This window comes from Macaca mulatta, chromosome 9 (genome assembly GCF_049350105.2).
Source record: "Macaca mulatta isolate MMU2019108-1 chromosome 9, T2T-MMU8v2.0, whole genome shotgun sequence".
Lineage (NCBI taxonomy): Eukaryota > Metazoa > Chordata > Mammalia > Primates > Cercopithecidae > Macaca > Macaca mulatta.
The window spans coordinates 99,578,894-99,606,671 of NC_133414.1; the positions used below are offsets into that span (position 1 = coordinate 99,578,894).

Here is a 27,778-nt window from a genome sequence, read left to right on the forward strand (position 1 = left end):
TGGCAGCGGCAGCCGGCTCGGCGCCCTCGACTGTCTGCGCCGACAATGATCCGCGCGCCCCGCTGCTTCCTCAGGATTTCCGTAGCGCCTGCCGCGGCCCTGGCTGCGGCGCTGCTCTCGTCGCTTGCGCGCTGCTCTTTTCTAGAGCCGAGGGACCCGGTGGACTCGTCGCTAAGCCCCTATTTCGGCACCAAGACTCGCTACGAGGATGTCAACCCCGGGCTGCTGTCGGGCCCCGAAGCTCCGTGGCGGGACCCTGAGCTGCTGGAGGGAACTTGCACCCCGGTGCAGCTGGTCGCCCTCATTCGCCACGGCACCCGCTACCCCACGGCCAAACAGATCCGCAAGCTGAGGCAGCTGCACGGGCTGCTGCAGGCCCGCGGGTCCAGGGATGGCGGGGGCAGTAGTACCGGCAGCCGCGACCTGGGTGCAGCGCTGGCCGACTGGCCTTTGTGGTACGCTGACTGGATGGACGGGCAGCTAGTAGAGAAGGGACGGCAGGATATGCGACAGCTGGCGCTGCGTCTGGCCTCGCTCTTCCCGGCCCTTTTCAGCCGTGAGAACTACGGCCGCCTGCGGCTCATCACCAGTTCCAAGCACCGCTGCGTGGATAGCGGCGCCGCCTTCCTGCAGGGGCTGTGGCAGCATTACCACCCTGGCTTGCCGCCGCCCGACGTCGCAGGTGATCCCTCGGGCGGCCCGTGTGCTGTCCCGGTCCTCCCACCCGCCTTGGATCCTCTCCTGCCTTCCCCAGACCCTGGGCTTTTCCGATGCCCACAGCTCTCTTTCCCTTTTTCCCAAGCCGTCATCCCTCGGGCTACGTCCTCCCTGTCGCGGGATATTACAGACTTGGCTATCTCTTTTTCCCCTTACACGTATGTTCATGTATTCATCAGGTGTAAATTCAGCATCTTCTACATGCTCCCTGCTTTAGTAGAGTTGGGGATCCAACAGGAAAGGGGACAGACAGGTCTCCCGCAATTTTTGCGCTCCCATTCCCAAATTGAATTGCCCCTTCGAGCGCCAACCCATCCCTTCCCCCTTCCCTGGCGTCCAGTTTCACAATTGGGCGCACTTTTTAAAAAACAGAATCTAGAATTTTCTTCCTCAGGCTTTGCTTCCGATACTAGTTTTTCCTCCTTCTTTTTTTTTTTTTTAAACTCATCATCTTCTTCAGATGGCAGTTTTAGACCTACAGCCTGTTTTAGGAACCTGATCTCAAGCCTTTGTGCCCTTCTTTTTTCTTCTGTTTTGTTCATGTTTTTACTCTAGCGTTCCCATCATTGTAGCTGTGGTGCATGGTCACATGCAGCATTTATTCCATTAATTATACTTTTTCGAAATTTGAGAAATCATCTAGTAAGGCCCCATTGTTTCACAGGTGAAGAAACCGAGCCCAAGAGTATGCCTTCTTAATTGTCTTTTTTAAGGTCTAGAATCCAAGTCTTCTGTTTTCCTAGAATGGGTCTTTTTCTCTTAGAAAATGTTGTAATAGTTACAAATAATAATGATAGCATACACCTCATGCTTATTGTGTGCCAGGTATGCCTCACATTTATTTTACAAAATCCTTACAACCACAATCCAGAGTTGATAGTATTTTCCCCCGTCTCAAAAGATGAGGAAATTGATACACAAACACATTAAATAATTTGCCCATTTTCGTACAGCTAGCTGTGGACCCAGGAAATCTGATTGAGAGCTTGCTGTCTTTACCATTTTGCTATATAGCTTCCGTTTGTCCAATAGCATACCTGATAAGAAAAAACAGGTAACACTTTTGTACCACAGAGATGAACAAGCGTTAATCGTTTCTTGTTCACTTTTAAGGCCAGAATTGAAGTGAGGATTATTGTTTAGCTTCAAAGCCCAAGTGAAAAATTAGAAGTAGGCTGGTTTGTAATTTCTTCTGTAGCTGTTAAACAGTGAAACCATCTGTAAGGGATTTCTCCACTGATTCTGTGTCATGTTATTGTGGGTAATTCAGTTAGCTGACCTGTGTCTAATTATTTGTTGAATTGTGTTTTTTTAAAGATATACTTTTTCCATTAACATGAGTGAAAATTCCTCATAAATCTGTTAAATTAACAGAATGTTGAAAGCAGAGCATATTTTAATATAACGCAATATCTATAGTGACTTTCTGGAACAAGTGAATTTTTGTTCTCGGATGGCATTGTGAAGACTGGCATTTGTCTCTCAATACAGAGCCAGGGATGAAAATATTACAGTTCGGAATAAGCCCACTCCTGACTGTTTTCAGTCTCAGATGGTAAACCCTTTGCCTAGCCACTTTGTTATTCTCTATAGACAATAGTTTTGCCTATTATGTACATCTGGTCTTTTGAGGGAGTCTGCTGAATTAGATTTGTAGTTTTATAGAAACAGAACAATGCCTTTGTTTTTGTTTAAAGACTAGCAATAATTAGATAGTAACAAGGATAAAATACCCAGATCCACTTGGGAAATTACATTTTAGCAGCCACAGAAAAAAGGTGATAAAGTTAGCTTATTTTCCTTGTCAAGATATTTTCTTAAGAATTGCAATCCAATTGACAAAGTGGGCAGAATTATCCATTTCAAGAGAGACACTTAAACATACATATTGATATTTTTTTGCATACACATCCAAAGCCCAGATAAAACTATATTCAGTTTTCTCGTATTTTATGTACAGAAATGATATACTTGGTGTTCTTTTCATGGCAAATTGTTGGATAAGTGATTGAAAAAAAAGCGTGTTTTGAATATGACTGAAAATAAGGGCATGCCAGTAGTTGAAGAATGATTATGCATGCTTCTCCAATACATATTTGTTGCCAAATTGGGGGAATAATGTAATTTATTAAAGACTAAATAGAAAGTTATCTGGGGCTTCAGTTAGAAGATAAACTAAGTCACAGGCACCAGCACAGTGAAGCATAGGAGACCCGGAACATCAGTGCGTTTTGTGCTTTTGTCAGTCGTTTTTGTCCAAAGCAGAATCTTTTGTAAAGTAACACAGAGTTGTGAAAGTCAATTGAGAAAATAAAATACTCTGTTTAGACTTTGGCTTAGAGTGAAAAAATAGATTCCATATGTTGAATTCTCTCTCACCTTGTAAGTGGAAACTTTGCTGATTTTTAGTTTGGTTTCTCAAGTTTTCCGTGCCTGACAGAAGCAGTACTTATAAATGTATAAAGCAGGTTCATTGCGTAGCATCACTACAACACATTTAATCTTCAATCTCTGTTTCTTTAGTCTTTTCTAGCTATTCTCATGCATTACAGACATTATAAATCAGGAATAATTTTACCCTATGACTTTCCTGATCAATATGTGCTTATTTCAGCTATGCGGATTAGTAAGATGTTAGTGTTCCTTTTTCACACTTAACATTTTCAATAATTTGAAACTCGTTTATGTCAGTGATTTACAAATATATATATATATAAATTTTTCTCTCTTTCAGATATGGAGTGTGGACCTCCAAGGGTTAATGATAAGCTAATGAGATTTTTTGATCACTGTGAGAAGTTTTTAACTGAAGTGGAAAAAAATGCTACAGCTCTTTATCACGTGGAAGCCTTCAAAACTGGACCAGAAATGCAGAACATTTTAAAAAAAGTTGCAGCTACTTTGCAAGTGCCAGTAAATGATTTAAATGCAGGTAATATGCCTGTTGTCTTTAAACTTATGGTTTCAATAATTTTGAACTGTGAAAATGAAAAGCAAGGAACCAGAATTTTTTTTAAAGGCCCCAATTGATTTAGGTTAAGAAAATAATATGTTCTAGGTCAAAAAAATTGTATACCTTGTGCTTACTATTTACCGTTTTTAGATTGATATTCTTCTTTGAGTGTTATTTAAATTAATGCACAAGATTCTAGCTATATTCTGGAATTTTTTTGAGGGCAGAGTATATAAAGCCTCAACTGTAGGCATTATTTTTAAAACAAATTATCTTTTCTGAATTTTCCCCTCACAAAGTGATACAAATGAAAAAATCATATTTCTTTAGCTTTTGAAGCAGTTCAAATGTACCTTTTAATGTGTAAGAGAGGTAAGTTTTAGAAAGTGGAAAGCAAAGTACTATGATGTTTTTTGAGTCTTTTATATGTAGCCATGCTGAGAAGATGAGCAGTCATGTCTATTATAAGTTATTGCAGTGGATGGGCTGACCATGCAGCTTAGCATCCAAACTGGTGGGACACTTTTGAAAGTGAAAGGGAACACTATTAATAATTTTGCCAGGAAAGCAGGTGGGAAACCAGGGCACATGGTCACCCAGCAATGGGAGATTAAGAAAATAAGATTTTTTTCTGTTTTCTAGGAATTTATATGCCGTAGGGCAGATGTTGACAAAGATATGTGCAAAGATTGTAGATTACATTATACTCTGAATTAATTTCCAAAAGACTGGAAGTAGATGTTGGGGAAAAAAAATAGATTAGAATTTGTCAGTCACAGGGCCTGGATGCTTTATAAGGATCAAAAAGAAGATGTCTAGACTAGCATTTGAAGTTGAATGTTTTCTGTCTCTCCAAACTGGCAGTACATTGGCATCACCCATGGAGCTTTAAAACTTATTTACTTTATTGGGAAATAATTCAAACATAAAGATAACAAAAAAGGCTAATGTAGTGAACATCCCTATACCCATCACTTGTTTTTACTCAATTTTAACTTTGTGCTTCAGTTACTTGCCTTAAATAAATTGAGGTCCATTGGTCCCTTTCCTGGATCCCATTCTTCTTCCCTTCTCACCAATGGTAATTGTTGTCATGAATTGAGCATTTATATTATCCCATGTTTTATACATAAATAGGATATTGTTTTGCAGATTTTAAAACTTTTAAGAATGATATCAAAGTTTATACCAGTCTGAAATTTGATTTTTATGCAGCTTTTTGTTTTTGAGGTAATGTTTGTAATTCTAGTCCTACATTTTAAATGTATGTATTCCATTCTATAAGTATACCAATATCAAGCCATTATTCTGTTAGTAGGCATTTAGGTTGTTGAAAAAGATTTTATTTAACCTATTTTTAGTCTCTGAATGGGCAAGAATTATGTATTTTACTGATGGAGTAACAGCTACTTCTTTTCGGAGGCAATATTAATATAGTGGTTAAAATAATGTATTCTGGAATTGGACTATTTGCATTTGAATCTTGACTCTACTATCCTATTGAATAACTGTGATTTTTCACAAGTTTCTTAATATCTTTATGCCACAGTTTCCTTCTTTGTAAAATGAATGTGGGAATTATTCTTGTCTTGTAGGATTATTGCAAAGATTATATAAGATTAATTCATACAAAGCATTTAGTACCTGGTACAGTAATTGCACAATAAATACTTTTGCTATTTAAATACCTTTGTTTACATAGAGGGGTGATGCTATATGTATTTTCAGTAACTTTACTATTTTTACTTAACAGCATATTTGTCTCTAGACAAATACAGAACTGTCTCGTTCTTTTAAATCCTGTGTTATTTCATGGGACATATGAATGACTCAATTTGTAAGTCAATGCTAGTTAAATTATTTAACCCATCATCGAATTTTACTGCTGTAAGAGGCTGTTGCTAATGCAGTCCAGATTCTTTTTATATAAACCGTTTTCCTACTGAAGTTTTTCTTAGTTTTTAACTCTTTCAGGTAATGCTACAGTGAACACTCTTGTAGTCTGTTTTTTATACTTGAGAGTTTATTTGTAAGATAAAATAGGTGAGGCTGGGTGCCGTGGCATAACCTATAATCCCAGCACTTTGGGAGGCCAAGGTGGTTGGATCACTTGAGCCCAGGAGTCCGAGACTAGCCTTGGCTACATGGTGAAACCCTTCCTCTATCAAAGATACAAAAATTAGCCAGTCTCATAACCTGGTCTCCAAATAAATAAATAGATTTTAAAAAACGTTTTTTATAGGTAAATAGGTGAAATTGCTGGGTGAACACACATGAATATTTTGTATCTTGACATATACTTTGAAATTATTCTCTGAAGGTGTAGTAAAAATTTATATCCACAGTATATGAGAATGTTCATTTTCCCATATCTTCCAACAGTAGATATTATTAGTCATTTTAATTTTTGCCAATTTGATTAATGAAAAATAGTACCTAGCTTTAATTTGCAGGTCTTTGATTACTTCTGAAAGTGAACATCTTTTCATGTTTAGTAGCCATTTGCATTTCTTCTGAGAATTGCCCCTTCATAACTTTGTTCATATTCTGTTGGGTTATTTTTGTTTTCTTATGAATCACAAATACCTTTTATGTGTTATAGGTATATTAATTATATCTTTTAATTCTGCCTGACAAAAGATTCTCCCTTTGCTTGTTGTATGTTGCTAATATTTTAATTTTTTCCTTATTTCTTAGGTTTGTTGATGGTGCCTTTGATTGCACAGAAGTTTACATCTTTTAAATAGCCATATCTGTCCTTCATTATGGCTTCTGAGTGTTGTATTTTGTCCAGGAATCCTCCCACTCCAAGATTATTATATTTTTCTATTGTCTTCCTTTTTTGTTGTTTTATTTTTTTCTCAGGGGAGCGGAGGGAAAGGGTCTGTTTCGTTTCTTAAATATTTAAATTTCTTACCCACCTGAAATGTTTTTGAGGTTCTGAAAGATTGACCAAGAAATCAGAAGGGTCATAACGGATAAGTCAGAGCTGCAACTTAAATAAGATCATGTGTCTAACTTCTTTACTTTGTAAGTGGGGAAATTGACACTTAAGAGAGCTTACCCAGGATAATTAGTGGCAAAGTCAGGTCTCAGCCTGTCTTGATCTGATGCTTTTTCTCCCTGTACTCTGAAGAGTTGTTTGGTGATTTTTTTTTTTTTTTCCAGTAAACTCTCTTCCAGTTAAAGAATATACCATTTGGACTGACTTCATAGTTTCGGAATTAGAGCTTTGAGTGTAAATAAGCCAGGTCCTTTCATCAAATATACCTGGTACTTACAAGCCACTATATTGTATCAGGTATTGAGATTATAAAACTTTTTCTTTACATGAGCAAAGTTTTGAATGGCTTTTCTGTATATTCCCAATGAAATATATTTTTTTGTGTTGTATACTGCTTCAGGGGAATTCTGTAAACTCAGAACTAGCACAAAATGTATGTAACATCAGTTGATTTTTGGTCCCATTTGCCTTTAGGAAAACAGGAAACGCAGTAAAATTAAAGAAAAATCGAAGCAGTGGAGGCAACCACTGCAGTTGACTTTTTTTCTCTCTAGCGTTAAATATCATCCACTTCTCATGGACTAGCAAGCAGCAGTGTTTTATTTACTAACAAAGGCTACTTTTTATAGCCCAAGCATTCATTCCCTTATCCCTTCTCTTCAATACCCATATGTATCTCAAAGTAATGTAATCAGCAAATTAGCAGTGTAAAAATCCTAGATAACTTATTCTGAAATCCACTTCTGAAATCATTTAAGCAGCTAAGTTTGAAAAACTGATGTTGGTACCAATGTTTCGCTCTAGTGTGTGATTTTCCCCTTTGTGCTTCTGTTCTTTGGCTGTCTCTCCTTCCCCCTCACTTACCTTGCACCTCTTCCCTCTCTATCTCTGTAGTCTTCTCTCTCCTTTTGTATCTTTTCTGTACTTACTGCTACTTCTTAGTTATAAAATGAATTGTATAATTTAAACTGTTCAATAAATGTACTTTGTTATTTGTAATTTTTCAAGTCGGGTACTAAAACCTTTATAACCTTAGCCCCCCCTCCTTGAACCCTCTAAAATTAACAAAATCATGTTAAGTTTTATATAGCAAGTCCTTGGATTACACTTTTTGTTGATATTGCTAGGCAAATATGTTCTTAACAAGTAATTACCTGATACAGGAGGATTGCTTGAGCCCAGGAATCCGAGGTTGCAGTGAGCTGTGATCACCACTGCACTCCAGCCTGGACAACAGAGCAAGACCCTGTCAAAAAAAAAAAAAAAAAAAAAAAAGGCGGGGGAGGCAGAAAAAAGTTACCAATTACAGAAAATTTCTTAGTTTTTTTGGACTGAAATTTATACTTCTCATGGTTTCTTCCTGATAGTTCAGTTCTGCCCCCTTAGATTATACAGAGCAAGTCTCTTAATGCTTTGATAGCCAGGAAGAAACTAAATAATTTCTTCCCCAAACCAAAGATTTCCATTTTATTGAACTGTACCACACAAAGATATTTAACCTTTGAAAAATTGCAGAAAATAATGACCCACAAAATTTTACCTTTTTTTCCCCCCCCAGATTTAATTCAAGTAGCCTTTTTCACCTGTTCATTTGACCTGGCAATTAAAGGTGTTAAATCTCCTTGGTGTGATGTTTTTGACATAGATGATGCAAAGGTAAGTATTATTTTTGCAGTTCCTTTGCTTTTCTAAAAAAATTTTTTTTGGCTTGCTTGTCTGCATTTGGTTACTTGAAGCAGCTTTTCAGAAAATGAGCAGTTAGGGAACATAAGCTGTTTTGTGACTAACTCCTAATTTTCCTTGAATAAAGAGAGACTAAAGGTTCACATTGGTCCCACCTACTTGTAAATAGTTCAGGTTCAAAAAACTCTGGAAACATTTTTTCCATGGTGATTTGATTTCTAAATCAACCCATCTACAGACCTACCTTTAACCAACCCATCATCAAATTTTACTGCTCGGAAGGGATTGTAGATCTGATATAATCCCAGATTATTCTTATAGGAAGCCAAAGCTCAGAGAGAATAAATGGTTTTCGAAAGTCCTAGCGACTGTTTTATAACCTTTTTCATGGGAAATTGTGTTCTGTGTTTTACAGTGAACACTCGTATGTCCTTCGCCTATATTTACCAGTTGTTAACCTTTTTTGCCACATTTCCTTTATGAGTCTCTCTACTATATGAGTTTCCTATTGCTGCTCTAACAAGTTATCACAAACTTAGTGGCTTAAAACAATATAAGTTTATTATCTTATGGTTCTGGAGGTCAGAAGTTCAAATTGAATCTTACAGGGCTGAAATCAAGGTATCAATAGAGCCGTATTCTTTTAGGGGGCTTTAGGAGAACATCCATATCCTGCTTTTTCTGATCTCCAGAAGCTGCTTGCATTTCCTGTCACTCAAACTTCTGATGGGTATATCTCCAACTCTTAACTGTCCTTCCTGCCTGCCTCTTGTAAGGATACTTGTTGATTACACTGTTGATTACACTGGGCCCACCTAGATAGTCCAGGATTTATCTCTCCATCTCGAGATTAATCACGTTGGCAGATTCCCTTTTATCAGGTAAGGTAACATATTCATAGGATGTCAAGGATTAGAATGTGGACATATGGGAGCAGTTTTTTCTGTCCACCATGTATATATAATCTTCTTGTACCCCCCACCATCAGGATGCTTCACTCTTAAATACTTGGGCATGCATCTAGGACAAGAACATTCTTTTGTATAACCACAATACAGTATACCATAGTTATATTTATGTGTATAATGTATACCACAGTATTTTCTAATATACAGTCAACTTTCAAATTTTCACATCCTAAGTCTTTTATAGCTGTTTTTTGTTTGTTTTGTTTTGTTTTGTAAGATTCAGGATCTGATAAGGGGTCATTCATCGCATTTGGTTGCATTTCTTTTAGTCTCATTTAACCTGAAAGAGTGCTCCAGCCTTCCTTTTGCCCTTCGTACATTGGTGTTTTGGAGGAGTCTAGGCCAGGTTTTTTGCAGAATGCTTTTGGATGTGTCTGATATTTTTTACTTAGGATTAGATTCAGATTAAACATTTTTGACAAGAGCCCTACATAAGTGATATATCCTTCTCAGTGCATCATGTCAGAAGGACTGATGTCCATTTGTCACATCATTGATGATGATGATGATTATTATTTTTGAGACAGTGTCTCTCTCTGTTGCCCAGGCTGGAGTGCAGTGACACAATCTTGGCTCACTGAAGCCTCCGCTCCCCAGATTCAAGTGATTCTTGACCATTTGATCATTTGATTACAATGGTGTCTGCCTGATCTCTTTATTGTAGAGGTACCTTTTTTCTTGTAAATAAAGAACTTCTTGACCGGGCATGGTGGCTCATGCCTGTAATCCCAGCACTTTGGGTATTTTCTATTATTTTCTTCTTCAGTGATTTGATAGAAAATAATTTATCCCTGCTTTGGGCTTTCACTGTGAAATAGGTTTATATACTGAAGTATTTACAGGTGAAATAAAATGATACCTGGGATTTGCTTCAAAATAATTCAGTGGTAGTGGTAGGAGCAAAGCTGAGATGGAATGCTGATTATTGTTGAAACTGGATGAGTACACAGAGGTTCTTTATACTACTGTCTTATATTTTTTATGTGTTTAAAGTTCTTCTTTAAGATTTTTTTTTTCTTTTTTTTTTTTTTTTTTTTTTTTGAGGCAGAGTCTCCCTCTGTCACCCAGGCTGGAGTGCAGTGGACCAATCTCAGCTCACTGCAACCTCTGCCTATTGTGTTCAAGCAATTCTCCTGCCTCAGCTTCCCAAGTAGCTGGGATTACAGGCGTGTGCCTTCACGCCCAACTAATGTTTGTATATTTAGTAGAGATGGGATTTCACCATGTTGGCCAGGCTGGTCTTGAACTCCTGACCTCAAGTAATCTTCCTGCCTCACCCTCTGAAAGTGCTGGGATTACAGGTGTGAACCACTGCGCCTGGCCAAGAATGTTTTTTACAATTAAAAATGAATAGACATTTATGAAATTCTGAGATAATTAGATATCCTGGACCTTGAGTACCTTCAGCAAGCATTTTTTGAGTTTCTGTTCTGTGACAAGCACTTGCTTGGAACTGAAGACACTAATATTAGATAGATACTGTCCTCAAAGAATGCTGCAAGGAATGAAAGACATGTAACTAAACCATTGCAAGATAATAGAATGTTTATACAGTAATAGAAACATACGCAGATGCTCCTTGACTTACTGTGGGGTTGCATCCAGATAGACCCATGGCAGGTTGAATATCTTAAGTTGGAAGTGCATTTCTGATTTACAGTGCGTTTATCCAGACATAGCCTCGTTGTAAGTCAAGGAGCGCACTGAATGTGTATTGCTTTTGAACCATTGTAAAGTTGAAAAATTGTAAGTCAAACCATCATATGTTGGGGACTACCCGTAAAAGGTGTAGTGATGCACAAAGGAGAAAATTAATTTGTAGGATAGCCTTTTTGCAATTTGTGTCTTTAATAAGTATGTCTAGATTTTCTCTCTCTTGGAATTAGTTTTGGTATTTAATGTACCTATAAAAGTCAGTCATTCATGTTATCCATTATTTGCTGAATTAAGCCAATATATCTTTTGATTTTAAAAAGTGTTTTCCTTCTCTGAAATTATTTCCCCATAATTACTTGTGTATTTTTGCTTTCAATTTTTTCTTTATGACAGTAGTTTATTGTTTACTAATTTATTTTTTCCCCAAGAAACAGTTTAGCTTTATCTGTTTTTGAACTTTATATTATGGAATTACTCTGTGTATGTTTTTTTCTTTTGGTATCTAGCTCTTGTTCAACATTAAGTTTTTAAGATTTATTTGGGAGCTAAATGGTGAGAACGCATGGACAGATAGAGGGGAACAATATACACTGGGGCCTTTCAGAGGGCAGAGGATGGGAGGAGGGAGAGGATCAGGAAAAATAACTAATGGGCACTAGGATTAATACCTGGGTAATGAAATAATCCATACGACATACCCCCATGACACAAGTTTAAAAAAAAAAAAAGCTTCCCATTTATAGATTGCTACTTAGAAGGCAGGAATTTGAACTGGGAGGAATTTAAAATGATCTTGACCTGTTGTGTTATGAAAAGGTTCACAAATTTCAGGAAAATGTACCTCTTCTCAAATGGATTGTGAATTATGAGGTCACAGACATTTCTCAGGATTCTGTAAAACATATACTTGTAGCAGAGTATTAGAGGAGATTGAAGCAAAGGGGCATGAGGTAACTTCTTGGGGGTGATTAAGTCATTGTATTAACACGGCGGGGGTGGGTTATACACGTGTTTATATTTGTCAAAAATCAACCTGTATATTTAAATCACGTGTATGTAAATTACAATTTAATAAAGTTTTTAAGTTGAAAAATATTTATGAGATTGCATATAGCTACAGTTTTTAATTTTCATTACTATATAGTATTCCATTATATGAATATTTTACCGTTAATTCATTATCTTTTTGGTAGACATTGTTTTTAGTTTGGGGCTGTTATGAACCTTGTTGCTATGAATATTATGTATATGTTTGTTGGGGTACAGGTATACCTGTTTCTGAAGGTGTATGTCTGTGGTAGAATTGTCGATTCTCGTGTTTCAGCCTCCTGAGTAGCTGGGACCACAGGCACCCGCCACCACACCTGGCTAATTTTTGTATTTTTAGTATAGAAGGGGTTTTGCCACGTTGGCCAGGCTGGTCTCTAACTCCTGACCTCAAGGGATCCACTTGCCTTGGCCTCTCAAAGTGCTGGGATTACAGGTGTGAGCCACCGCACTGGGTCTTTTTTTTTTTTTTTTTTTATATAAAGTTTTAATAGTAAGCACTTGAGAGTTTTAAAAATCTCAGTTGCCTCTTTTTATTTCTAATAGTAGATTTTATTTCTTGAATAGATTGAACAGACTTTTATCTAATTCCTTTTTAAATTTCTTAAGTGTTTATGTCTCTTTGCTAACTTCTTGATTTAATTGCCTTTGGGTAAGGACAGACTCTCCAAAGCTGTGTTTTTCCTCCGCTCTCACACCACCCCCACAATCATCAACACAGAAGACTTCTGTGACCAAATGTGTGGGAGCCTTTCCCCTGCACACCAAGCAGGAGACACCAGCTGGGTGTCCTCCAGTTCGGTTCTGACACTGTCTACCTGGAGGTAGTGTTAGATCCCACAGGTTGAGGGCTCAGTCCCCAGGTGCCCCATTGGTACTCTTCTGCTCAACTGGCTTCAAGTTGGCGTTCCCATGACCTCTTCTTTGGGTTCAGTTAATATGCTGTAGCAGCTCACAGAACTCAAGGAAACATGTTTGCTGATTTATTATAAAGGATGTTACAAAGGATACAGATGAAGAGATGAGTAGGGCGAGTTGTGGGGGAAGGGGCGTGGAGCTTCCATGTCCTCCCTGGGCATGCCACCCTCCAGGAAGTTCCACATGTTCAGCTTTCTGTAAGCTCTCCAAATCCAGTCCTCTTGGGTTTTTATGGAAGTATTCCTTCCCCCCAGGATATGAGGCAGGACCCTTTCAGGGCAGGATCTTAAGACCCCCAGAAAGGCAGAAAGATGAGAGTTCTGCCTCTGCACTGTGGAAAAGGAGGCAGGAGAGAGATTCTGTTTCCTGAGGCCTGCCCCTGAGGCCTCACACACCCAGTATTACACCAAAAGACTTCAATGGGAGTTACAAACCAGAAAGTGTGGACGAAAGCCAATATATACATATCATAACACCACAGGTCAGCCCCTGGTTTTCAAAGAGGGATACCTTACATCAAAAGAGTATACACAGTCATTAATAATTAGTCCAGTCCATCATCTTATATGAATGTCTTCCAGGGCGAGGCCACTAAGGTTTGCCAGCTTCCTTTCAATCCGGTCAGGTTCCAAAACCAGGAGTGGTTTTGGCAAATATATAGCTTCACCGTCTCATGCATCTGTCAGTTGAGCTAAGAGACAGTGTCACCTTTTGCTCAGAGCCTCGTTCAAGGCGTTCATGTAATATTTCATTTCCTTTATAACCCACTTATTCATCGTTTTACCCTCAGCTATTCTCCTTTTCTTCATTAATAAATATCTACACTTCTGCCTTTGGAAGGGACACAAGTTGCCATTGTGCTATGCTAGTCTAGATTGCAGGCAGCAATGATAGTGTAGCAAGCAGCTCCTCCTCACCCCTTTAATGTATTTTTTATTTTGTTTTTACATATGGCACTGACCCACCCCTGCTCTTAAAACTTACTATGACTTGAACTTTGTTTCTCTAGGAGCTCTTTTGGGAAGAAAGGTTCGTGACTATTGAACCTCTTTTGGGTTACATATTTTAGTCCTCTAGTTGTGGTTTTAGCTACAGGTTTTAGTTCTAGATAGAGGTTTTAGTTCTCCACTTCTACATGAGCAAATGATCAAATGATACATAAGTGCAAAATTTAACCCTCAGATAAAGGCTACTTAATTACCAGCTCTCCATTCCAGACCTTGCAGCAGAGATTAATCACTGTAATCAGTGATAGGTAAGTTTCAAACTGTTCTCTATACTTGTATAATATGTATCATTCTTAGAAATATAAAGGGTATAATGTATATGTGTGTGTGGGGGGTAATAAATGGTATTATAGGGTATGTATTATTTTTAACGGACTCTTATTCAACATTGTGTCTTGGAGCTCTTCCATGTCAGTACATGGAGATCTATAATACAGAACTTTTTGATAACTGCAAAGTATTCTGTAGTATGTGTATACCATAGTTTATTTAACCATCTACCGACTGTTGGAATTTAGTTGTTTTTGGGGATTTTTTGGCATCTATAAGCAGTGCTACTGTAAGTCATTCTTGTATATTCTCGCTGGTGTTCCTCTGTGAATATCACTTTATAAGAAATGGAATTAAATGGGTCATAGAGTATGTGTGTTTTCATGGATTTTGCCAGTTTGCCCTCTTGAATGTCTATACCAATATACATTCCTCCCAACAGTACCCATTTCCCCGTATCCTTGGTACACTTTTATTATTTTTTTCACCAATGATACATGAACCAAAGTAACTCATTTTCTATTTGACTTCTGCCTTCTCAAAATTCTTAAACATTTCTCATCCACTGTTGTTATCTTCTGTGTTTTAATGAATATTCTTCTTCTTTATTCTTTCTTCTAAATGTATCCTTGACATATGACATAAATACTATATTTTGTGCAGAATGGTAATTAAACACTGTAACTATTTCTTAGAGAATCATTATTAAATCAGGGAATCTGTTATGTTTTTGAAAATATATTAGAAATGATTTTTGAATTTTTTTTAGGTATTAGAGTATTTAAATGATCTGAAACAATATTGGAAAAGAGGATATGGGTATACTATTAACAGTCGATCCAGCTGCACCTTGTTTCAGGATATCTTTCAGCATTTGGACAAAGCAGTTGAACAGAAACAAAGGTAAGAACTTTCTAAAAACTTTGAAGTACATTTTGAGTTTACTATTAAACTTCTGGAAAATTTTTTATAATGAGTAATTTTAAAAAATAGTTTTTGCTTGTGTTTTAAAAAATATTTTTTAATGTAATGTGATACAAAAGAATTAGATAACATGTGTAAGTTATAAAACATATGAAACCTTCCACTCTGCCCAAGAACTACAATATTAATAATAACTTGGATTTGTTTACTTATGTGTTCCTCAACTGTTCCGTTTTCCTGCCTCCTCTTGCTCTTCCTTTCTCCAGAAACTACTGTTTGGAATTTTGTATTTGTCATTCCTTCGCCTCTTTAAAATGGTTTATATTATTAATGTATTGCTGCCCAAATAATATATTTAGTTTTTCTTGGAATCATACTGCTTATTGTCTTTTGGACATTGCTTTGTTTCCCCCTCTCAACTTTATGTTTTTAATATTCAACATATTATTGCATATAGCTGTAGTTCATTTTCACTATAATACAATATTCAATAATGTGAATACACCATAATTTATGCCATGTACTCTTGTCGGTGGGCATTTAGATAGTTCCTATCTTTAGCTATTATAAATAGTGTAATTGTGAACTCTATGTGGCTCCTGCTATGAATGTGCGAAATGTTTTTAGTTTGAAAGAGAAAACTTTTGTTAATATTTATAATCAATTAAAAATAATTTTTCAAGACTTTAACCTTTGATAGAACCTCAATTCCATTTTATTTGTCAGATTTGCTTCAGTGAAGGCTTATACACTTAAAATTTGAGACAAAAATCATGCTCTAAAAATTGAGATAGAAAAAAACTAGAGATGGTGTGTTTCATTGTGTTTCCAGTACTACATTTTATTTACAAAAATATGTTTTGTTTGTGGATATGACTCTAGTTTGTGGAAATTTCTTGAGTTTGTTGGGAGTTCAGGAAGAAAAACCAAATTGAGTATTTAGTTTCTGCTACCAAAAAGTTGTGTGGCGATTTCATTCAAGGCAAGTACCTTTGAAATAGGAGTTAACTTTTTTCCTGCTCAATTTTATGAATGGTTTATAACCCTTAGACTTTATGAGATAATATATCTTTATTATTTGTTCATTGCTTGTCTTGCTTTTGGATATGAGGTATGATAAACTTAAAACTGTGTTTGGAAGATTTTAAATAATGTTTGCTATTTTATTTTATCTTCAATTTAGCACTTTAAGAAGTTTATCATTGGTGTTTTAAAATAAGTATTTCTGTATACTGAAAACTACAAAACATTTCAGAAAAATGACCCAAATAAAGGAAATATATATAATTTTTATGGATTGGAAAACCCAAATTAGTAACCTGTAGATTCTCTATCAAAAATCTCAGTACTTTTTTTTATAGAAATTGAGAAACTAATTCTAAAATATATGCAGAAATTTAAAGGACCTAGAAGAGCTAAAATAATTTTGCGAAGGAACATAGGGACTTAAAGCACCAGACTTCAGAACTTATATAAAGCTATATTAATAGTCAAATATTAATAGATCAATAGGACAAAATAGAATCAAGAAATAAACTCAGATATATATGGTAAATTGATTTTTGACAAAGATGCCAAGCTAATACATTGGGGAAAAGGGTAGTATTTTCAACAAATGGTACTGAAACAATTGGATATACATCTTGTCAAAAAATGGCACCTAGACCCTTCACACTGTACACAAAAACAGATTATTTAAAGTAATATATAAAACTGTAAAATTTCTTAAAGAAAATACAGGGGCAATGACCTAAATATAAGAACTAAAACTATAAATCTCTCAGGAAAACCTAGGGGTAAATCTTCATGACCTTGGATTAGGCAAGAATTTCTTAGATGTAACACCAAAAGTGTGATCTGCTAACAGAAGTTCATAAAATGGTCTGGGCGTGGTGCCTCACGCCTGTAATCGGCCTTTGGGAGGCTGAGGCTGGGCCGGCAGATAACCTGAGGCCAGGAGATCGAGACCAGCCTAGCCAACGTGGCGAAACCCCGTCTCTACAAAATATATAAAAATTAGCCAGGCATGGTGTTGCATGCCTGTAGTCCCAGCTACTCTGGAGGCTGAGGCAGGGGAATCGCTTGAACCCTGGAGGCGGAGGTTACAGTGAGCCAAGATCGCACCACTGCACTCCAGCCTGGGTAACAGAGCAAAACTCAAAAAAAAAAAAAAAAAAAAGTTGATTAAAATGAACGTCAGAATTTAAAACCTTTTACTTCAAAAGACACTATTCAGAAAATGAGAAGACCAAGCCAAATATTTGAAGAAAGTGTTTGCAAAACATACATGATTAAGGATTGAATTCAGAATATGCAGACAATTACAACTTATACCAAAACAACCAGTTTTTAGAAGGGCAGAAGATTTGAACAGATTTCACTAAAGAAGATGTATGGATGGCAAACAAGCACATGAAGGGTTGTTCACTGTCATTAGATATTGAAGCCACAGTGAAATACCACTAATGAATCCTCTAAATTAGCTAAAATAAAAAAGAGATTGTCTTAAGTGTTGGTGAGATGTGAAGTAACTAGAAACCTCATACATTGCTGCTAGGAATATAAAATTGTATAGCCCCTTGGGAAAAGTTTTGCAGTTTCTTAAAAAGTCAAACATGTCGGGCTGGGCTGGGCTGGGCTATGCGGCTTGAGCCTGGCTCTATCCAGAGCGAGACCCTGATGGCTGCGGTGTTTCTGGTAATGCTTTATGAATACTCGCCGCTTTTCTACATTGCGGTGGTCTTCACCTGCTTCGTTGTGACCACCGGTCTAGTATTGGGATGGTTTGGTTGGGATGTTCCAGTAATTCTGAGAAATTCAGAAGAGACCCAGGTCAGCACAAGAGTTTTCAAAAAGCAAATGAGACAAGTCAAGAATCCTTTTGGCTTAGAGATCACTAATCCATCTTCAGCTTCAGTTACAACTGGCATAACCTTGACAACAGATTGCCTTGAAGATAGTCTCCTTACATGCTACTGGGGGTGCAGTGTTCAAAAATATTATGACGCTCTGCAGAAGCATGTTTATTGCTTCAGAATAAGCACTCCCCAAGCATTAGAAGATGCTTTGTATAGTGAATATCTCTATCAGGAACAGTATTTGTATCCTGTTATCTGATATACCCATTAGCACTGAAAATTAGACTTCTTATGGATAAACTGTTGCTAACTTATTGATCATTTTTGGTATATTTTTGTTCTTATGGTTGTAGTGGCAATTTACCTTTACATTTTCAAAAAGTATTAAAAAGGATAGCAAAGAAGAAATATATTGCCCGTTACCAAGAGATAATAAAATTGAAGACTTTGGCACAGTGCCCACATCTCGCTATCCATTGGTAGCGCTATTGAGCTTAGCTGATGAGGATGACCGGGAAACTTATGATATTATTTCCGTGGTGTCAGTGATTCATATTCCTGATAGGACTTATAAGCTATCCTGCAGAATATTGTATCAATATTTACTCTTGGCTCAAGGTGAATTTCATGATCTTAAGCAACTTTTCATGTCTGCAAATAATAATTTCACTCCCTCCAACTGTTCCTCTTCAGAAGAAAAAAACACAGGCAGAAGTTTGTTGGAAAAGGTGAGACTCTCTAAAAGTGAAGTTGAGCCATCGGAGAACAGCAAGGACTGTGTTGTTTGCCAGAATGGGACTGTGAACTGGGTGCTCTTACCATGCAGACACACCTGCCTGTGTGATGGCTGCATGAAGTATTTTCAGCAGTGCCCAATATGCAGGCAGTTTGTTCAGGAATCTTTTGCACTTTGCAGTCAAAAAGAGCAAGATAAAGACAAACTGAAGACTCTTTGAAGACATTGTAACACTGAAAATTATACTTTCTACTAAAGATGCAGAAATTGATGATCTTGGAATTCATTATAACATGGAATCTACAGTATTGGCCATCAATGAAAATTATATTTGAACTTCATATTTGTATGGTACATGGATGATAAAAATTAATTATTCCTTTCTGCTTAGTGAGTGAATACTGAAATCCATCTGTGTTGATACATAAAAATTCATTCAACTCTTGAAAAGAATCTAAGAGTTTGGCCTTTTATTAGCTAGATTTCCTCTCACGTTAATTAGAAAAATCATTCTGAAAGGCAATCCATTGAAAATTTGAGGAAGTTAAAGCCTTAAGATCACTAAATGTTTTACCTTTGATGTAATCTGGAGAGCAATTAAGAAAAAACTTAATTCTGCTTAAAGTAATTGTGTGTTCCCTAGTTTATACAAAGGAGTTGGAATGAGCTTCTTTAAATCTTTTCCTGAAATACCAGTTTTTATAAATATCCATCTGTTTGGTTTCTAATCTCCCTTATAGTTACATAAATACAGGTCATAGTTTTTAAATACTCGTTCTTAAATCATAAATACAAGATATATATATATATATATAAAGTCAAACATGTATCTATACGACTAAGCAAATTTATTCCTATCTACCAAATAGAAATGAATGTATGTGTCTATACATAGACTCATGTCAATGGTTACAGCAGTGTTATTCGTGATAGCTAAAAACATGATAGCTATAAACAGCTCAAGTGCCCATCAACTGATAGATGGATAAACACGTGGTACATACATATGATGGAATACCACTCAACAATTAAAAAAGAATGAACTACTGATAGTCAGCCAAATGGATGACTTCAGAAACATGCCAAATGAGAGAGGCCAGATACATAAGACTATATATTGAATGATTCTGTTGGTTTGAAATTTCTAAAAAGCACAAAACTTTGAAGACAAAAGCAAATCGTTGGTGGCCTGGGTCTGGAGGTAGGAGCAGAGATGGGCACAGGGAACCTTTTAAATTAAAAAACAAAAATTTTTTTGAGACGGGGTGTTGCTGTGTTGCCAGGCTAGTTTCAAACTTCTGGGATCAAGCAGTCCTCTCCCTTTGGTCTCCCAAAGTGTTGGGATTACAGGCATGAGCCGCTGCACCCAGCTGAGCACAGAGAACTTTTTAGGTGGTCCAAGTTTTCCCAAACTGGATTACGCACACAGCTGTATACATTTGTTAAGATATCTCACTCTCTAATTAAAATTGGTAGTTATGCTTCAGTAAAACTTAATCTGAGTATTTAACAAAAGTATTTAAAAAATGGAATGAAATAATTTTTTGGTAAAAGTGGAAAAAATTTTTTTAAAGAAGACTCCATTTTTCTGAATTAGTAAATTTTTTTTTTTACAAGGCAACACCAAAATGCTTATGACATAATTACTGAAAAGGTTTTAAAATTATTAGATCACTTCACTGAGTTGATGTGCAATATATTAGAAAATAATTGAATTTTTTAAATTAAGGATTTTACAGTGTCATAGGGTCATTATTTTTTAAAACAGTTTGAGAAATAATTCATATGCAGGCATGTCTCAAAGATACTGCAAGTTCAATTCCAGACCACTGCAAAAAAGTGAATATCACAATGAAGGGGGTCACACAATTTTTTTGGTTTCCTGGTACATATAAAAGTTATGTTTATACTATAATAAGCATGCAACAGCATTTTGTCTTAAAAAACAGTACATACATACCTTAATTTAAAAATGCTTTATTACTAGGAAATGCTAATGATCATCTGAGCCTTCAGAGAGTTGTAATCTTTTTGCGGGTAAAGGGTCTTGCCTCAGGTGTTGATGGCTGCTGACTGATGAGAGTGGTGGTTGCTGAAGGCTGGGGTGGCTGTGGCAATTTATTATAAAAGAAAGTATCAATGAGGTTTGCTGCATCAGTTGACTCTTTCATGCATTCGTTAATAGCATTTTACCCACAGTAGAACATATTTCAGAATTGGGGTCAGTCCTCTCAAAGCCTGTCAGTGCTTTGTCAACTTTCTCAATCCTTTGTTGTCATTTCAACAGTATTCATAATATCTACACCACGGGTAGATTTCATCTCAAGAAACCACTTTGTTCATCCCTAAGAAGCAACTCCTCATGTATTCAAGTTTTATCATAATATTGCAGTAATTCAGTCATGTCTTTGGGCACCATTTGTAATTTTCTTGCTATTTCCACCACATCTACAGCTACTTCCTATCATCCATGAGGGTTGGAATCAGCGTCTTCCAAACTCCTGTTAATGTTGATGTTTTGACCTCCTGCCATGAATTACAAATATTCTTAATGGCATCTAGAGTGGTGAAACCTTTCTGGGAGGTTTCCAGTTTACATTCCCCAGATCCATTAAAGGAATCACTGTCTGTGACAGCTATAGCCTTATGACATAATTGTTTCTTAAATAAATAATATTTCTCTTTTATACAAAATTTACTTCTTAAATATTTCTCAAATTTATTTCTTAATAATAAATTTCTTAAAATTTATTTCTTAAATGAAGTAAAAATTACTACTTGATCTATGGGATGCAGAATAGATTTTGTGTTAGCAGACATGAGAACAACATTAATTTCCTTGTACATCTCCATCAGAGCTCTTGAATGACCAAGTGTATTGTCAATGAGCAGTAATATTTTGAAAGGACTCTTTCTTTCTGAGCAGGCGGTCTCAGTAGGCTTCAAACAGCCAGTAAACCATGCAATGTAAAAACAGATGTGCTGTCATCCAGGCTTTGTTGTTCCAATTATAGAGCACAGGCAGAGTAGAGTTAGTGTAATTCTTATGGGCCCTAGAATTTTTGGAATGACCAGTGAGCATTGGCTTCAACTTAAAGTCAGGAGCTGCATTATCCCCTAACAAGAGAATCATCGTATGCTTTGAGGCAAGACATTGATGTTCTAGATGGTGTCTTCTTCCGAAAGAAGGCTGTTTTGTCTACATTGAAAATCTGCTTAGTATAGTGACCTTCGATGATCTTAGCTAGATCTTCTGGATCACTTGCAGTTTCTACATCAGGACTTGCTGCTTCACCTTATATTTTTGTGTTATGAAGATAACTTTTTTCCTTAAACCTCATGAGTCAACCTCTGCCAGCTTCTAACTTTTCTTTTGCATCTTTGTCACCTCTTAGCTTTTACAGAATTGAGGAGAGTTAGGGCCTTGCTCTGGATTAGGCTTTGGCTAAGGGGAATGTTGCAGCTGTGTGGATCTTCTACCAGACTACTGAAACTTTCTTCCTATCAGCAATAACATTCTTCCACTGTCTTATCCATGTGTTCACTGGAGTAGCACTTTTAATTTCCTCCAAGAACGTTTGCTTTGCATTCACAACTTGGCTAACTGACCCAAGAGACCTAGCTTTTGGCCTATTTCAGCTTAGGACATGCCTTCCTCACTAAGCTTAATCATATCTAGCTTTTGAGTTAAAGTGAGAGATGTGTGAGTCTTGCTTTATTTGAACCCTTAGACGCCATTGTAGGATTATTAATTGGCCTAATTTCAGTATTGTATCTCCGGGAATAGGGAAGCTAGAGGAGAGGGAGGAGGATGGAGAATGGCTGGTCGGTGGAGCGGTCAGAACATACACAACATTTATCAGTTAAATTTACCATCTTGTATGGGTGGGGTTCATGGCACCCCAAAACAACTACAAAAGTAACACCAAAGATCACTGATCACAGATCACCATAACAGATATTATAATAATAGTAAAATAATAAAAAACTTTGAAATATTGTGGTAATTACTAAAATGTGATACATTACTAAAATGTGATACACAAAGTGAGCACATGCTGTTGGAAAAATTACACGGATGGCCTTACTTTACTCAGGATTGCCACAAACCTTCCATTTGTGGCAAAATGCAGAATCTACGAAGCACAATAAATCAAAGCACAACAAGATGAGGTGATGCCTGGATCATATACAGTTTACCTACTTAAAGTGCACAATTCAGTGTTTTAGTATATTCACAGAGTTGCACAACCATCACTACTGCAACTTGAGAACATTTTCATCACCTCAAAAAGAAATTCTATATGCTGCGCCTTAGAAGTCACTCTCCATTCACCCTCACTCCGCCATCCCCTGCAACCACTAATATATTTTCTGTCTGTATGGATTGGTGTATTCTGGACATTTCATATAAATGGAATGGTACAATATGTGGTTCTTTGTGACAGGCTTTTTTGATTTAGCATCATGTTTTTAAGGTTCTTCCATGTTGTACATGTAGCAGTAGCACGTATCATTCTTTTTCATGGCTGAATAATATTCCTTTATATGACTATACCATGTTTTTGTTCATCTTGCTTTTTTAAAAAAATTTGCTTATCTCACCTACAAATAAATTACAGAGGGAAAAATGCAACTAATTGAGCACTCCATTTCTGTTAGCTAGTAGCTGATGGTATTTTAATAAACTGAGAAGATAATGAGGCGAATTTTCATGCATGGCTTGTGGCAGTAGGTGCAGTTCTGTGGTGTAGAGGCAATATGATGTAGTAGGCAGATGCTTGGATTTGTTTTGACTCCTGGTCCAGCTTTATGGATGCTGCAGATTCCTCACTTTGGAAAAGAGGAATGAAGAATGATGCCTAGCCTTCATTTGAAATTCGAAATGCTCCAAAATCCAAAACTTTCTGAGTGCAGACATGATGTGGCAAGTTGAAAATTCCACATCTGACCTCATGTGATGGGTTGTAGTTGAAATTTTGTTTCATGCACAAAATTCTTTAAAATGTGTATAAAATAACCTTCATGCTATGTGTGAAAGGTGTATATGGAACATAAATGAATTTCATGTTTAGACTTGGGTCCCATCCTCAAGATTATATATATGTAAATATTTCAAAATCTGAGAAAATTTGAAATCCAAAAGATTTATGGTCCTGAACATTTTGGGTAAGGAATACTCAACCTGTACCTCACCTGACTCATAGAATTGTGATAAGTGAGATAATATTTATTAAAGCACTTAATATAATATGATATGCTGACATGGTATTAGTATTATATGTGATAGTTCTCTGGCCCAAACATGTCCTTAGTGTCTTTTTCAGATATTCACACACCCTTCCCCTCCACCACCCCCAAACCCCTTGGCAATTGTTCAAATAATGAAAATGAGTACTTTGTGAGACTTATTCTTTTCAAACTTTATGGCCTCATTTATTAAACTACATTGCAAGATGGAAAACATTTTTACTTCTTTTGAATGAGTGTGCCTTTTCTTGTGCATTGAAAAGAATATTCATTCAACAAAGCAACTACTATGTTTGTATGTCAGGCAGTAATGAGTGAGGCAAAGTCATTGCACTGTGTCTTTTACAGTCTAGAGAAAATAAAAGTGTAAGATTGTGAAACAATGTGAGAAGTTGAAAGAGGGAGTTTGACCCTTTAAGACAGGAAATCGTTTTGACCACTGCCTCTTGTAACTGAAGAAGGAATCAACAAACATTGTTCAGCAGCGAGTGATGATGAAGAAACTGGCAGATGGTTTCCTGGGACTGGGTATCTCTGTACTAAAAGACTGATGAGGGTTTTAAAAGATACTTATTTTGCTGAATTAAAATTAAATCTTAAAATAGGAAAGGAGAAGAAAGTATCGTTTGAGACTTCTGTCAGATTTCTCTCCTAAAAACAGATTGACCAATGCTGTGAGCAGTGCTGGTGAAGAAAATCAATATATGCTCAGCAAGGAGCAAGTAAGTTGTTTTTTGTTTGTTTGTTTTTAATTAATGGACTTTTAAAAGTAATTTTAGGTTCACAGGAAAATTGAGTAGAAAGTACAGAGTTCCCACTTAACTGCTTTTCTCCAGTGTGGAAGAATAATAAGATTGTAATAGATTATTTATCTTTGTATTTTTCCTGATCTCTTCTATCAGAACATTAGCCTTTTTTTTTTTTTTGTACATGACTTAAATCCTTTTGTTAAATTTGAGAGTTTATAAATGAGTATTTTGACATTCATATTTTCTGACAAAAAGACTTTCACATAATTCCCAAGTTCCCAAGCTACTTTTTGCTTTCTCCATCCCACCCCTACCCCCTTGTTGGAATGTTAGTATGTATACAGATTTTTTATATATATATAAATATATATAAACATTATATATATATATTTATATATATATATAAACATTAAATCAGAGACATTCTTCAGTGCCACTGAATTTTTTTTTTTGACATAATTTTAATAGCATGGTTTTACTTCATGGAAAAAATGGAAGATTGCAAATTGTTAAATTTTCAGTTAAATATAACCGGCCCTTGAAATTCAACTCCTTGATTTTATTAGGAACTTGACTTTTATTTTCCGTTTTGCACCGTCACTATAGTAATGGGATTAAAGTTAAAACTAGCAAATTCAAGCAGATATTTCTATTTAAGCAGCTGTGATTAGAAAAGCAGATCTAATTTACTGAAGAAATGAGTTACCTCTAGATTTTGTTCTACTGTCTCCTTCCCCATATATCTGTTAATTTAATCTTTTTGGATTTGGGGAATTCAACAAGTTACTTCATGTTTTCTCGAAGTAAGATTTATTTTGGGTCTATAATTACTTGCCTCATGAGATCTTCCATTTTAAATTAATTACTATAAAAATATTTTTTACTGTTACTAAATACCTCAACTCTCAGTATTAACCTTTTTTTCTACCTTTTTGTTGGGTTTGAAATCATTGATATTTTCAGATTTCATAGTCTATATTTTGAAGCTGTGTAGTCCCATATGGTAACGTAAGATGGCAGTATTGAGATAAATGTGTAGTGACACCAAGTGATTTTAGTTATTTAGTCAGTTAGCCCATTGTAACAGGGAAAACTTGCTTCTTTAAAGTTCTTAGAAATGTATGCCAATTCTAGGTCTTTTTGCCAACTTTTTGAAGTCACAGTTCCATGGAGTTTAGCCAGGGGTATCAGGAATCTTTTCAGTGCTAGGAATCTCTTTAGTATTGAAAGATACTGACTAAATATTTTCTTTCTTTTTTTTTTTTTTTTTTTTTTTTTTTGGAGACAGAGTCTTGATGTATCCCCCAGGCTGGAATGCAGTGATATCATCTTGGCTCACTGCACCCTCCACCTCCCAGGTTCAGGTGATTCTCATGCCTCAGCCTCCCAAGTAACTGGGATTACAGGCACCTGCCACCATGCCCAGCTAATTTTTGTATTTTTAGTAGAGACAGGGGTTCACCATGTTGGCCAGGCTGGTCTTGAACTCCTAACCTCAGGTGATCTGCCTGCCTTGGCCTCCCACAGTGCTGGGATTACAGGATTATAGGTGTGAGCCACAGTGCCCGGCCACATACTGGCTAAATATTAATAAGTAAAAGTTTATATAACTAGCCTGGCTGTTCTCTGAATTTATATTCAAATGTCCAGCTGCCTTTTGAATAGACACTTTTTGACTATCACTAGATTGTAGGTCTACTAAGTCGTTATTCATTATATCTGCACAATTATTTTACCTTTGTACATTTTTTAAAACTATTCTTGTTGAATTGTATCCAGTTTTTAAAGGATTACTCTTAAATCTATTGTCATATCTGTTCTCGCCATAGTTGGAGAGTATACCTACTCTGTGCTGACCCCAACAGTAGAACGGGGAGGCAAATCTTGTTTCAGTTATTATTTTTAAAAAAGAAACCTCAAACACACAAAACCCCACAACTTTTTAATACCTATTAAATCAGTAGAATAGGCTGTTTTGTGAAGTAGTAAGTTTCCTGTTTTAGAAGTATGTTAGTCGAATCTGGATGACTGTGTCAGAGATTCTATAGAAGAAATGCTTCTACCACATAAGAGGTTAGGAAATGATTTCATTATTCCATAACTGAAGGCTCAGTTCATTTCAATTCAGCAAGCAGTTTTTGAGCACATACAGTGTGTGGTCATAGTGCTAGGCATTGGGAATACATAAACAGGGTAAGAAGTTTTACCCCCTACATCCAAGGGGCTCTCAGTCTAGTAAGGAAGATGCCTTAAGAAAGCAATTTAGTCAAAAGCAAAAGGATGCTTGGGAAAGTAAGTCAATCTCTGCAGTTCATGGTAGTTGGAAATGACTTCTGTGTGGAGGTAAGATGTAAGGTGAGCCTTAATCATTGACATTGTAGTGGGATGGAATTTACATTGGTATAGGATTATTAAAATTCAAATCCTTGTTCAGCATTTCCTAACCAAAACTTGGTCATCTTTAAAATTCAGGTAATACTCATGTTTCAAGATGTTGAGAAGGTTGACTGGAGTTCTGTGTTCATGTATGTATGTGTACCACACAAATACATGTAAAGACACACTTATCTTTTACCACTGTGCTTTACACAATTATTAAGTATTTTATTAATTGTTATTAATACCATCATGACAATCATTCCAGGCAAAATTTGGCTAGGAAAGAATAAGGAAGACATCAAGGAAGAAGAGTATTGAGCAAAGGCCTACGTGGGAATGAAAATGTAAAATACCAAAGTTAATTTGATGGTTTGAGTTAGACAGTGTTGGGAAATAAGCTATTAAATAGGGTGTTATCTATGCCAGAGAAAAACAGTATACTTTACCTGTCATTTAGATGCTGATTTAAAATTTTTCGTGGCTGGGCTTGGTGGCTCAGACCTGTAATCCCAGCACTTCGGGAGGCCAAGGCAGGAGGATCGCTTGAACCCAGGAGTTTGAGACCAGCCTGGGTAACAGGGGGAATCCCTACCTCTACAAAAGAAAAAAAAAAAAAATTAGCCAGGCGTGGTGGCATGTGCCCGTAGTCCCAGCTACTC

The 27,778-nt window shown here is 36.5% G+C and overlaps 1 protein-coding gene across 5 annotated transcripts in view; it reads left to right on the forward strand.

Moving 5' to 3' along the window:
• Positions 1–4: 4 nt before the first annotated feature.
• MINPP1 (multiple inositol-polyphosphate phosphatase 1) overlaps positions 5–27,778 on the forward strand; it is a 46,154-nt gene continuing 18,380 nt past the window's right edge. The window contains exons 1-6 of one of the 5 annotated variants that reach the window (XM_077946739.1): positions 5–682; positions 3,452–3,649; positions 8,233–8,330; positions 14,993–15,126; positions 24,653–24,713; positions 27,213–27,372. In XM_077946739.1, coding sequence (XP_077802865.1) covers positions 46–682; positions 3,452–3,649; positions 8,233–8,330; positions 14,993–15,126; positions 24,653–24,713; positions 27,213–27,296 — 1,212 coding nt within the window. In that variant the 5' untranslated portion in view covers positions 5–45 and the 3' untranslated portion in view covers positions 27,297–27,372. Of the gene's footprint in view, positions 683–3,451; positions 3,650–8,232; positions 8,331–14,992; positions 15,127–24,652; positions 24,714–26,028; positions 26,305–27,212; positions 27,373–27,778 lie in introns of those variants that run through there. The other 4 variants (XM_077946738.1, XM_015147616.3, XM_001101346.5 and 1 more) reach the window with 4 other exon arrangements.